The 12,176-nt window shown below is 36.6% G+C and overlaps 1 protein-coding gene across 5 annotated transcripts in view; it reads left to right on the top strand.

The window, feature by feature from the left end:
* The window catches only part of PPP2R3A (protein phosphatase 2 regulatory subunit B''alpha), a 212,324-nt gene that overhangs the window by 124,451 nt on the left and 75,697 nt on the right, over positions 1–12,176 (top strand). For all 5 annotated transcript variants that reach the window (XM_045503555.1, XM_045503556.1, XM_045503554.1 and 2 more), the window contains one exon: positions 9,042–9,116. In XM_045503555.1, coding sequence (XP_045359511.1) covers positions 9,042–9,116 — 75 coding nt within the window. The remainder of the gene's footprint in view (positions 1–9,041; positions 9,117–12,176) is intronic.

The raw sequence follows: 12,176 nt of genomic DNA, 5'->3' as shown, positions 1-12,176 counted from the left end.
AGAGTCCAGGACCAGATGGCTTCCCTGGGGAATTCTACCAGACATTTAAAGCAGAGATAATACCTATCCTTCTCAAGCTATTCCAAGAAATAGAAAGGGAAGGAAAACTTCCAGACTCATTCTATGAAGTCAGCATTACTTTGATTCCCAAATCAGACAGAGACCTAGCAAAAAAAAGAAAACTACAGGCCAATATCCCTGATGAATATGGATGCAAAAATTCTCAATGAGATACTAGCAAATTGAATTCAACAGCACATAAAAAGAATTATTCACCATGATCAAGTGGGATTCATTCCTGGGCTGCAGGGCTGGTTCAACATTCGCAAATCAATGTGATACATCACATTAAGAAAAGAAAAGAACCATGTGATCCTGTCAATCGATGCAGAAAAGGCATTTGACAAAATTCAGCATTCTTTCTTAATGAAAACCCTCAAAAAAAGGCGGGGTAGAAGGAATATACTTAAACACCATTAAAGCCACTTATGAAAAGCCCACACCTAATATCATCCTCAATGGGGAAAAATTGAGAGCTTTCCCCCGAGATCAGGAACATGACAGGGATGTCCACTCTCACCCCTGTTGTTTAACATAGTGTTGGAAGTTCTAACATCAGCAATCAGACAACAAAAAGAAATCAAAGGCATCCAAATTGGCAAAGATGAAGTCAAGCTTTCACTTTTTGCAGATGAAATGATACTATACATGGAAAACCCAATAGACTCGACCAAAAGTCTGCTAGAACTGATAACATGATTCCAGCAAAGTTGCAGCATACAAAATTAATGTATAGAAATCAGTTACATTCTTATACACTAACAATGAAGCAACAGAAAGACAAATAAAGAAACTAATCCCATTCAAAATTGCACCAAGAAGCATAAAATACCGAGGAATAAACCTAACCAAAGATGTAAAAGATCTGTATGCTGAAAACTATAGAAAGCTTATGAAGGAAATTAAAGAAGATATAAAGAAATGGAAAAACATTTCGTGCTCATGGATTGGAAGAATAAATATTGTTAAAATGTCAATACTACCCAAAGCTATCTACACATTCAGTGCAATCCCAATCAAACCAGCATTCTTCTCGAAGCTAGAACAAGCAGTCCTAAAATTTGTATGGAACCACAAGAGACCCCGAATAGCCAAAGTAATATTGAAGAAGAAGACCAAAAGAGGAGGCATCACAATCCCAGACTTTAGCCTCTACTATAAAGCTTTAATCATCAAGACAGCACGGTATTGGCACAAAAACAGACACATAGACCAATGGAATAGAATAGAGACTCCAGAACTGGAGAGCATGGCCAAAAGTATGGCAAACTCATCTTCGACAAAGCAGGAAAGAATATCCAATGGAAAAAAGACAGTCTCTTTAACAAATGGTGCTGGGAGAACAGGACAGCAACATGCAGAAGAATGAAACTAGACCACTTTCTTACATCACTCACAAAAATAAACTCAAAATGGGTAAAGGGCCTGAATGTGAGACTGGAAACCATGAAAACTCTAGAGGAGAAAGCAGGAAAAAACCTCTCTGACCTCAGCCGCAGCAGTTTCTTACTTGACCCATCTCCAAAAGCAAGGGAATTAAAAGCAAAAATGAACTATTGGGACCTCTTGAAGATAAAAAGCTTCTGCACTGCAAAGGAAACAATCAACAAAACTAAAAGGCAACCAACAGAATGGGAAAAGATATTTGCAAATGACATATCAGATAAAGGGTTAGTATCCAAAATCTATAAAGAACTCACCAAACTCCACACCCGAAAAAACAAATAATCCAATGAAGAAATGGGCAGAAAACATGAATAGACACTTCTCTAACGAAGACATCCAGATGGCCAACAGGCACATGAAAAGATGCTCAACGTCGCTCCTCATCAGGGAAATACAAATCAAAACCACACTGAGATACCACCTCACGCCAGTCAGAGTGGCTAAAATGAACAAATCAGGAGACTATAGATGCTGGAGAGGATGTGGAGAAACGGGAACCCTCTTGCACTGTTAGTGGGAATGCAAACTGGTGCAGCCACTCTGGAAAACAGTGTGGAGGTTCCTCAAAAAATTAAAAATAGACCTACCCTATGACCCACCAATAGCACTGCTAGCAATTTACCCAAGGGATACAGGAGTGCTGATGCATAGGAGCACTTGTACCCCAACGTTTATAGCAGCACTTTCAACAATAGCCAAATTATGGAAAGAGTGTAAATATCCATCAACTGATGAATGGATAAAGAAATTGTAGTTTATATACACAATGGAATACTACTTGTCAATGAGAATGAAATGTGGCCCTTTGTAGCAACATGGATAGAAGAAGAGAGTGTTGTGCTAAGTGAAATAAGCCATACAGAGAAAGACAGATACCATATGTTTTCACTCTTATGTGGATCCTGAGAAACTTTACAGAAGACCGTGGGGGAGGGGAAGGAAAAAAAGAAGGGGAACAGAGGGAGCCAAATCATAAGAGACTCTTAAAAACTGAGAATAAACTGAGGGTTGATGGGGGGGGAGGGTAGGAGGGAGGGGAAAGTGGGTGATGGGTATTGAGGAGGGCACCTGTTGGGATGAGCACTGGGTGTTGTATGGAAACCAATTTGACAATAAATTTCATAAAAATAAATAAATAATAAAAGCTAAAAAAAAAAAAAAAAAAAAAAAGAATGAAAGAGGTCCCTGATGAACATGGATGCAAAAGCCCTCAAGAAGATATTAGCCAACCAGATCCAACAATACATTAAAAAAATTATTCACCATGACCAAGTGGGAATTATACCTGGGCTGCAGGGCTGGTTCAATATCTGCAAAACAATTAACGTGATTCATCACATCAATAAAAGAAGAACAATAACCATATGATCCTCTCATTAGATGCAGAGAAAGCATTTGACAAAATACAGCATCCTTTCTTGATAAAAACCCTCAAGAAAGTAGGGATAGAAGGATCATACCTCAAGATCGTAAAAGCCATATATCAGTGACCCAATGCTAATATCATCTTCAATGGGGAAAAACTGAGACCTAAAACCCTAAGGTCAGGAACAAGACAGGGATGTCCACTCTTGCCAGTGTTATTCAACATAGCGTTGGAAGTCTTAGCATCTGCAGTCAGACAACATAAAGAAATAAAAGGCATCCAAAAGCGAGGAGGAGGTCAAACTTGCACTCTTTGCAGATGACATGATACTCTGTATGGAAAACCCTAAAGATTCCACCAAACAACTGCTAGAACTGATGCATGAATTCAGCAAAGTCGCAGGATATAAAATCAACGCACAGAAATAGGTTGCATTCCTATGCACCAACAATGCAGCAACAGAAAGAGAAATCAAGGAATTGATCCCATTTACAATTGCACCAAAAACCATAAAATACCTAGGAATAAATCTAACCAAAGAGGTGAAAAATCTGTACACTGGAAACTATAAGAAGCTTGAAGACACAAAAAAATGGAAAAAGATTCCATGCTCCTGGATAGGAAGAACAAATATTGTTAAAATGTCAATATTACCCAAAGCAATCTACACATTCAGTTGCAATCCCTATCAAAATAACACCAACATTCTTCACAGAGCTAGAACAAATAATCCTAAAATTTGTATGGAACCAGAAAAGATGACGAATAGCCAAAGCAATCTTGAAAAAGAAAACCAAAGCAGGAGGCATCACAATCCCAGACTTCAAGATATACTACAAAGCTGTAATCATCTGGACAGTATGGTACTGGCACAAGAACAGACATTCACATCAATGGAACAGAATAGAGAACCCAAAAATGGACCCACAAACGTATGGGTAACTAAACTTTGACAAAGCAGGAAAGAACATCCAATGGAATAAAGACAGTCTCTTCAGCAAGTGGTGCTGGGAAAACTGGATAGCAACATGCAGAAGATGAACCTGGACCACTTTCTTACACCAGACACAAAACTAAACTCAAAATGAATGAAAGACGTAAGTGTAAGATGGGAAGCCATCAAAATCCTTGAGAAGAAAGCAGGCAGAAACCTCTTTGATCTTGGCCACAGCAACTTCTTACTCAACACGTCTCCAGAGGCAAGGGAAACAAAAGCAAAAATGAACTACTGGGACCTCATCAAAATAAAAACCTTCTGCACAGTGAAGGAAACAATCAACAAAACTAAAAGGCAACCGACAGAATGGGAGAAAATATTTGCAAACGACGTATCAGATAAAGGGTTAGTATCCAAAATCTATAAAGAACTCATCAGTGTCAACACCCAAAAAACAAATAATCCAGTGAAGAAATGGGCAAAAGACCTGAATAGATACTTATCTAAAGAAGACATCCAGATGGCCAAGAAGCACATGAAAAAATGCTCAACATCACTCATCATCAGGGAAATACAAATCAAAACCACAATGAGATACCACCTCACACCTGTCAGAATGGCTAACATTAACAACTCAGGCAACAACAGATGTTGGCGAGGATGCGGAGAAAGACGATCTCTTTTGCATTGTTGGTGGGAATGCAAGCTGGTGCAGCCACTCTGGAAAACAGTATGGAGGTTCCTCAAAAATTAAAAATGGAACTACCCTACTAGCCAGCAATTGCACTACTAGGCATTTATGCAAGGGATACAGGTATGCTGTTTCGAAGGGGCACAAGCACCCCAATGTTTATAGCAGTACTATTAGCAACAGCCAAAGTATGGAAAGAGCCCAAATGTCCATCGATGGATGAATGGATAAAGAAGACATGGTAGATATATACAATGGAGTATTACTCAGCAATCAAAAAGAATGAAATCTTGCCATTGGCAACTACGTGGATGGAACTCAAGGGCATGATACTAAGTGAAATTAGTCAGAAAAAGACAAATATCATATGACTTGTATGAGGACTTTAAGAGACAAAACAGATGAACATAAGAGAAGGGAAACAAAAATAATATAAAAACAGGGAGGGGGACAAAACATAAGAGACTCTTAAATATGGAAAACAGGGTTACTGGAGGTGTTGTGGGAGGGGGGGATTAAGAACTCTACTCCTGAAATCATTGTTGCACTATATACTAACTAATTTGGATGTAAATTAAAAAATAATAAAGTTAATAAAAATTTAAAAAATTAAAAAAAAATATTAGGTAACAAAATTTTTAAAAATAAGATAAAAATAAATGTTTGTGGACCTTACAACAGACCTTCAAAATGCATGAAGCAAAATCTGATAGAACTGCAAAGATACATTCACAATTATAATTGCAGATTTCCATGTGCTGCTCTCAATAATGAACAAGTTGAGAGAAATCAATAAGGATATAGAACGTTTGAACAATACTATGAACCAACTTGACCTAATTGACATATATATTACTCTTTACCAATCAGCAGTAGAATACACGTTCCTTTAACATGTACACAGAATATTTACCAAGATAGACCATATTCTGGGCCATAGAAGAAATCTCAATAAATTTTCAAAATTTAGTTCATAAACTGAATCATCACAGAATAAAGGATTTCTTTGACTTTAATGGGATTAAATTAGAAATCATGAAAGATCTTTGAAAATTCTCCAAATATTTGATAACTAGCACTTTTAAATAACCCATGAGTCAGAGAAGAAATCAAAAGGAAAATTAAGAATTATCTTTTACTGAATGAGAACATGTCAAAGTTTGTGGGATGCTGCTAAAACTGTATTTAATAAGAGAGTTTGGAAAGTTTACAGATGACATGATCAGAATACAAAAATCAATTCTCCTTCCATATACCAGCAACAGAAATTGGAAATTGAATGCCATTTGTAATACCACCCAAAAATATTAAATACTTAGAGATGAATCTGACAAAGGTGTGCAAGATCTATACACTAAAAACAGAAAACGTTGCTGAGAGACATGAAATAAGATTTATATAAATGGAGAGAGAGGTCTTTATGAGTGGGAGAACTTGAAATTGTTACGATGTCAATTCTATGTTAGCTTTGACTTGTAGAACCATAGTAATGTTCAAATACTCTCCCTCTAAGAAATAATGAATTAAAATCAACCTGTAACTGTGGGAAAGAAACTCAGAATAAAATAATAAACAGTAGCAAATGAACTAAACTGTATTATAATCACATCAAAGAGGATGAAGGAAGAACAGGAGAGAGCTAACCTAAGTAACCCTGGAAAACAGTATTTTAATTGGATACCATATGACTAACGACAAAAAGAACTATGCACAAATACTGTACTCTCTTTAGTAAATTTGTTTCTCAGTGCAATATAGGTTGGCCATTCCGTTAAAGTTACAAAGGAAAGAGGGAAGGTTAGAATGAACCTTGTGGTTAGAACCCATTATCTATATGATTACATAGTTTTTAGCATAAATAGATAAATATAGAAAGAAATAGAAGTGTGTATGCGTGGATTAGTATACAGGAGTTCTCCCTTTATATGCAGTTTCATTTATTCAGTTATTGAGGTAACTGCAGTCTAGAAGCAGATGATCCTCCTGACATAATGTCAGTTGGTGAGTAGTGGCCCAAGGCTACATCACAATGCCTAAGTTAATCACCTCATTTCATCTCACCGTGAGGCATTTTATCATCTCATATCACAAGTAAAAAGGTGAGTACAGTAGTACAATGAGATATTTTGAGAGAGAAATCATATTCACATAACTTTTATTGCAGTATATTGTTATAATTATTCTATTTCATTATTGTTAACCTCTTACTGGGCCTAATTTATAAATTAAACTTTATCATATGTATAGGAAAAAACATAGTATATATAGGGTTCACTACTGTTTGTAATTTCAGGCAGCCCCTGGGAGTCTTGGAACATCTCCCCAGCAGATAAGGGGAGGACTGCTGTACATACATATATTCCTAGTTCTTCCTGCTAAGAGGGTCCAGGAGCAGTGACACCCTAGAAGTAATGAGCACATCTAGCACCCAGATTTCTACATGGTTTTTAAATACCATTTTCCAATAAAGGACCCAGGGCTATTTGGGGAAAAGGGTTGATTCCAGGATTGTAACAAGGAAAATATAATATGAGCCTGGACCATGTTGTGATACCAGAAAGTATAAAAGTGCTTGCAAAAGGATGGGGCATGTCCTGATGGAGTTCTCAGTGGCCACAGCAATATCAATTTGAGCAACAAAATAAATAATGATAGTGTCGGTTTGTAACCCATAGAATAAAGTAAATACCCATGAATCTATACTGATATGAACTGAACAAATAAATATGTGGGAGAGGAGGGATAGCTCTTCCTTACAAAAGAATTCTAGTTAATAAATGTAGAAAGAATGAGGAAAATACAAAATAAACACCACAGTATAAATGTCATAGGTTCTACAAATGACTGCTAATATCACTGGGCAAAAATTTGCAGAGAAACAGGATATTAGCAGAGTCTCCAAGTATCTCCCCCTACAAGATTTATTAACTATTGAGGGAAAATAAGATAGCAAACCCAGCAGTCACCATTTCAGCCAAATGTGATCAACATTAACTCTACAAGATATAAGACATATCTACATCATACTCTCATATGACTGAAAAGGACACAATACCACTTCTGTCATATACCTACTGAAAATGTGTAATCTTAATCTAATAATGAGAAAACATCAGACAAAACCATGTTGAGAGACATTCTACAGAATAATTGACCAGGACTCATTAAGAATGTCAAAATCATAAAATACAAGACTGAGGAGCTGTCAGAGTTCCATGAGACAATGAGACACAAGAACTAAACTAGGATCCTGGAACAGAAAAAAACACTAAGGGAAAAGCTGGTAAAATTTGAATAATGTCTGTAGTGTAGTATTGTATCGATGTTCATTTCCTAGTTTTGATCATTATACTATGGTTTGTAAGTTGTTGCCATTATGGAAAGCTGGGAGAAGGGCATAGAAATCTCTAATATTTTTGTAACTTTTCCCTTGGTCTAAAATTATTTCCAAATAAAAAGTTAAATAGTAAGGTCCATTGCTTTGAGACTGTGTTGGTAGGTATGTATAGCTAACCATTCTGAAGAATCGAAGAAAAGAGATAATAATTGATGTCTGTCCATTTATAACCAATTAATAGATTATATCTATGTTGGCATTGCTGTTGCCTCTGGTTATTAAATTAACAGTAATTATCTCCAATAGGTTTTCCAGGTTTATTCAAAGTGCTTTAAAATCTAATTAGAAAATAAAAATGGTTGGGTCGCCTGGGTGGCTCAGTCAGTAAAGTGTCCAACTTCAACTCAGGTCATGATCTCGCAGTTATGAGTCTGAGCCCTACATCAAACTCTGTGCTGACAACCCAGAGCCTGGAGCCTCCTTCAGATTCTGTGTCTCCCTCTCTCTCTCTGCCCCTCCCCTGCTCATGCTCTGTCTCTCACTCAAAAATAAACAAACATTAAAAAGAAAAAAGAAAAGAAAAATGGTATTTCAGGGTTTTAAAATTCTAATAGTCTTCCATGAGAAAAAGCAGATTTTAAAATAAAACTAAAATCCTAAATTAAAAATAGATGTGTCCACACAGTTATTCTGATGGACATTAGCTGACCCATACAATTTAACATAGATTTCAAACTACTTGGCTACATGGCTATTTTTTTTTCCTCAGATATTTCCCATGTCTCTAGGTTAAGAAAGAATCATTATAGTTGGCTTGTGTCTTGTCACTTGTGTGTGTAAATTTCTCTTAACCACCCCTACCCCAGAATCTGTGTGGTGAATTTCCCTGACATGCCTTGACATGTTAGAATTACATATCTCTAAGATATTTGATTCACAAACCACCAAATATAGTTAAATTACAATTTTAATGTTTTATTGAAGTATACTAGCATATCAAAAAGCACACATAAGTATGCTTGTAATAAAATTTGTATTTAATAAAGTGTTAAATTTTAAGTGCATTGTTCAGTATTCCAAAAATAGCAGGTTTGCTCAACTGGCTACTTACTCTACAGGAAGGAAAAAATCTGTTGGTGTTTAGTTTTTTTATTTTGTTTTTTGGTGTGTTTGTTAATTTGGTTTTGGTTTTAATCTTCTTTAGGATGTGGTAGATACACACCCTGGCCTCACGTTCCTGAAAGATGCTCCAGAATTCCACTCTCGCTACATCACCACGGTAGGCTGGGTCCACTTTTGTCTCAATATAACTCTCCAAGTTTCCTTTTTATCACTGTCTACTATTCAGGCTTTCAGATCTTTATGCAAAAAGTAACATGGACTATAATGATTATTTTAAGTGGAAGGAAGGTACAGTAAAATTGAATTCATGATTTATGTCTTATTTTCCTTCTTATAAGTACTAAGTGCTTAAGAGGTCTCTTGTCTACAAAATTAGAGTAATATATTCATCCTGTTTGGTCTTGTGAGGTGCCTTTTTGCTTTGTTATTGATATTGACATTTAGCATTTGCAAATAATACTGAAAAGAAATTTCATAACCCTTTCCCAGAAAAAGATATGTCTTTCCCAGAAAAAGATGTGTCTCAAAGTTAGAACCAGAAATGATAATGAGAAATAGCTACATGTAATTAGAAAACAAATCATATAAGAATTTAACAGAACATGCTGACTAGTCATAGGCAAGGCATGAATTATGAGTCAGAGCACACAGGCCTGGAGTGCACATTGCAACCACATCGGCATTTTTGCCCAAGCTCCCAGATTATCTTTAGAGGAATTCCAAAGATGAGCCCCAGGACAAACCCCTCTGTCATAGCCACACTCAAGCGAGATAGCCCTTGTATCTGGCTTACATCTTCAAATAATATTACAAGGCAGTCACCTCTGAGGAGAACCTTCTCAGGGTACTTTTTGTTGACCATGAATATCTTGGGTTCTGTCAAGCTACAGAATACTACCATTTTTCTCCTTTAGGAACTTCATTCTTTGCTTTTACATTGGCTCTCTTCTGTTGTGAAACTTTGTAAGTCTTTCTTTGAGCCAGAAGGTGTCACTGTCTTCTAAGATTATCTCAAGTTATTTTTGACTGTTAACCACACCACTGTACTAAATTCCTGCCACCACAGTCGCCCTGGTACAGTCACCCTTGTTTCTCACTTGGATTACTTCTAATTGGCCTTCCTGCTTATACCTTCGTTGCCCTAAAGTGTAGTCCCACAAAGCAGAGTAGTCCTTTGAAAATGTAAGATCATGTCACTCCTCTGTTCAAACCCTCCAGTGGTTTCCATCTCAGAGTAAAAGCCAACGTTCTTCCTTGCCAAGACTCTCCCTAATACCCCCCCCGCCAAACCCCTGCCCCCCTACACACACACACCCTTACACACCCTTACAACATATGTAATCTCATCTCTCCTATTACCCTGCCCCTCCTTTACTGTGCTTTGGCCATAGTGGTGTCCTGGAACAAACCAATTCCACTGCCTCAGGTGCTTTTTTCTTACTCTTTCCTCTGCCTGAAATAGTCTTCCTACAGATTTCTGCATGACTTTGCTCCTTTACTTCATGCAGCTATATGCTCAGATATTCCCTTATTAGTGAGGCCTTTTCTTCTTCACCCTTCTTCTCCCTCTGCCCCCGCCCCTATACTCTCTCTCTATTCATTTGTTCTGCTTTATTTTTCTTCTTAGCTCATATATCATCTGATATTTAAATTTTAAATTCTCCTTCTCTGTCGTAGAAACTCCATTAGAGCAGGGAATTTGTCTATATCTTTCACTGCAGAATCTCCAATACCTAGAATAAGGACTAGCACATATTAGATACACAGTATTTATTGAGTGAATAAATGAAATTATATATGCTTAAGAATTCTACACATTAACTCTGGCTTCAATCCCGTAGGGAATTATTGGTTCTGATTGTTGATTGTTCTATAAATCCAGGGCATATTAATAGCATAATTTAAAATCTTAAGTGCTGGAAAAGATCTTAGAGATAATCCAGCTCAACCTTCTACCAATTCAGAAAATTCTGTCTACAGAAGAACTCTTTATTGGAATTTATTCTTAGAAAAGATGTTTAAATAATAGAATTGTAAAATAGAGATAAATTTTCTTTCCCTACACCTTCTATTTGTTGAAGTATGATCCTTGGACCCATGATGGTCTGTGGTCATCTAGCAAGTGGTCTCCAGGAAGTTTTATAATTTCAGAATAAAAAGCCATGAAACAGTTTTGTTCACATATAATTCATATTTTCCTAGAAATTCTGTCATGTTAATCATTGAACAAAGAGAACTAAATTGGTCACTTAACAGAATACAATTAATTATCTCTGCTCACACATTTTCATGGCATTTGCATATTATTTATATCTTTAAAATTTATACTCTGTTATTATTATGCTTCTTTATCCCCAATTCACAAAACTAAATCCATCATTTCTCAGAAATACTGGGGCTCCTGGATGGCTCAGTCGATTCGGCTGTGCTGACAGCTCAGAGCCTGGAGCCTGTGTCAGATTCTTTGTTTCTGTCTCTCTCTCTCTGCCCCTCCCCTGCTCACGCTCTGTCTCTCTCTGACAAAAAATAAATTTAAAAAATAAAGAATTAAAAAAAAAGAATTACAGAAGTATAAAACAATTGTGATGAAATAATGATAACAGGGTGATTCAAAACAGCATCATATCATAAATAGTAAACAAGATCCAACTGAGAGTGTAGAATATGAATCTCTGTGTACTAAGATAAGTGCATCTATTGTGATAACTTCATAGTGCCATCTAAAAAAGGAAAATGCAGGGGCGCCTGGGTAGTTTAGAGCCCTGCTACAGGCTCTGCACTGACAGTGTGGAGCCTGCTTGGGATTCCCTCCCTCCCTCCCTCCCTCTCTCTCTCTCTCTCTCTCTCTGCCTCTCTGCTCTTCCCCACTCATGCTCACTCGCTCGCTCTCTCTCAAAATAAATAAACATTTTTAAAAATTAAATAAATAAAGAAAATGCATATAAAATGTATCACATGAATATCTGGAAACAGAATTTTGTTAAAGGACTGGTTATCTATTCTCCCCAGTGCCTTTTCTTTTGGGAAATCTGGTCAAATAATGGCATGAAGTCATTGGAACTTATGCATTACTTCAGAGTACAGTGAGTTTTTCTAGAAGAAATGCAAAATAGGTTTTCTAGTATGAAATTAATGAAATGTTGTTAATGGCATAAAAGTGAAAGAGAGAGAGTTTTTGCTCGTAGCAAAAACTGATCAGATCATGCTATTTCTAAGA

Source organism: Leopardus geoffroyi, chromosome C2 (genome assembly GCF_018350155.1).
Source record: "Leopardus geoffroyi isolate Oge1 chromosome C2, O.geoffroyi_Oge1_pat1.0, whole genome shotgun sequence".
NCBI classification, from domain to species: domain Eukaryota; kingdom Metazoa; phylum Chordata; class Mammalia; order Carnivora; family Felidae; genus Leopardus; species Leopardus geoffroyi.
This window is presented reverse-complemented; position numbering and strand designations above follow the sequence as displayed.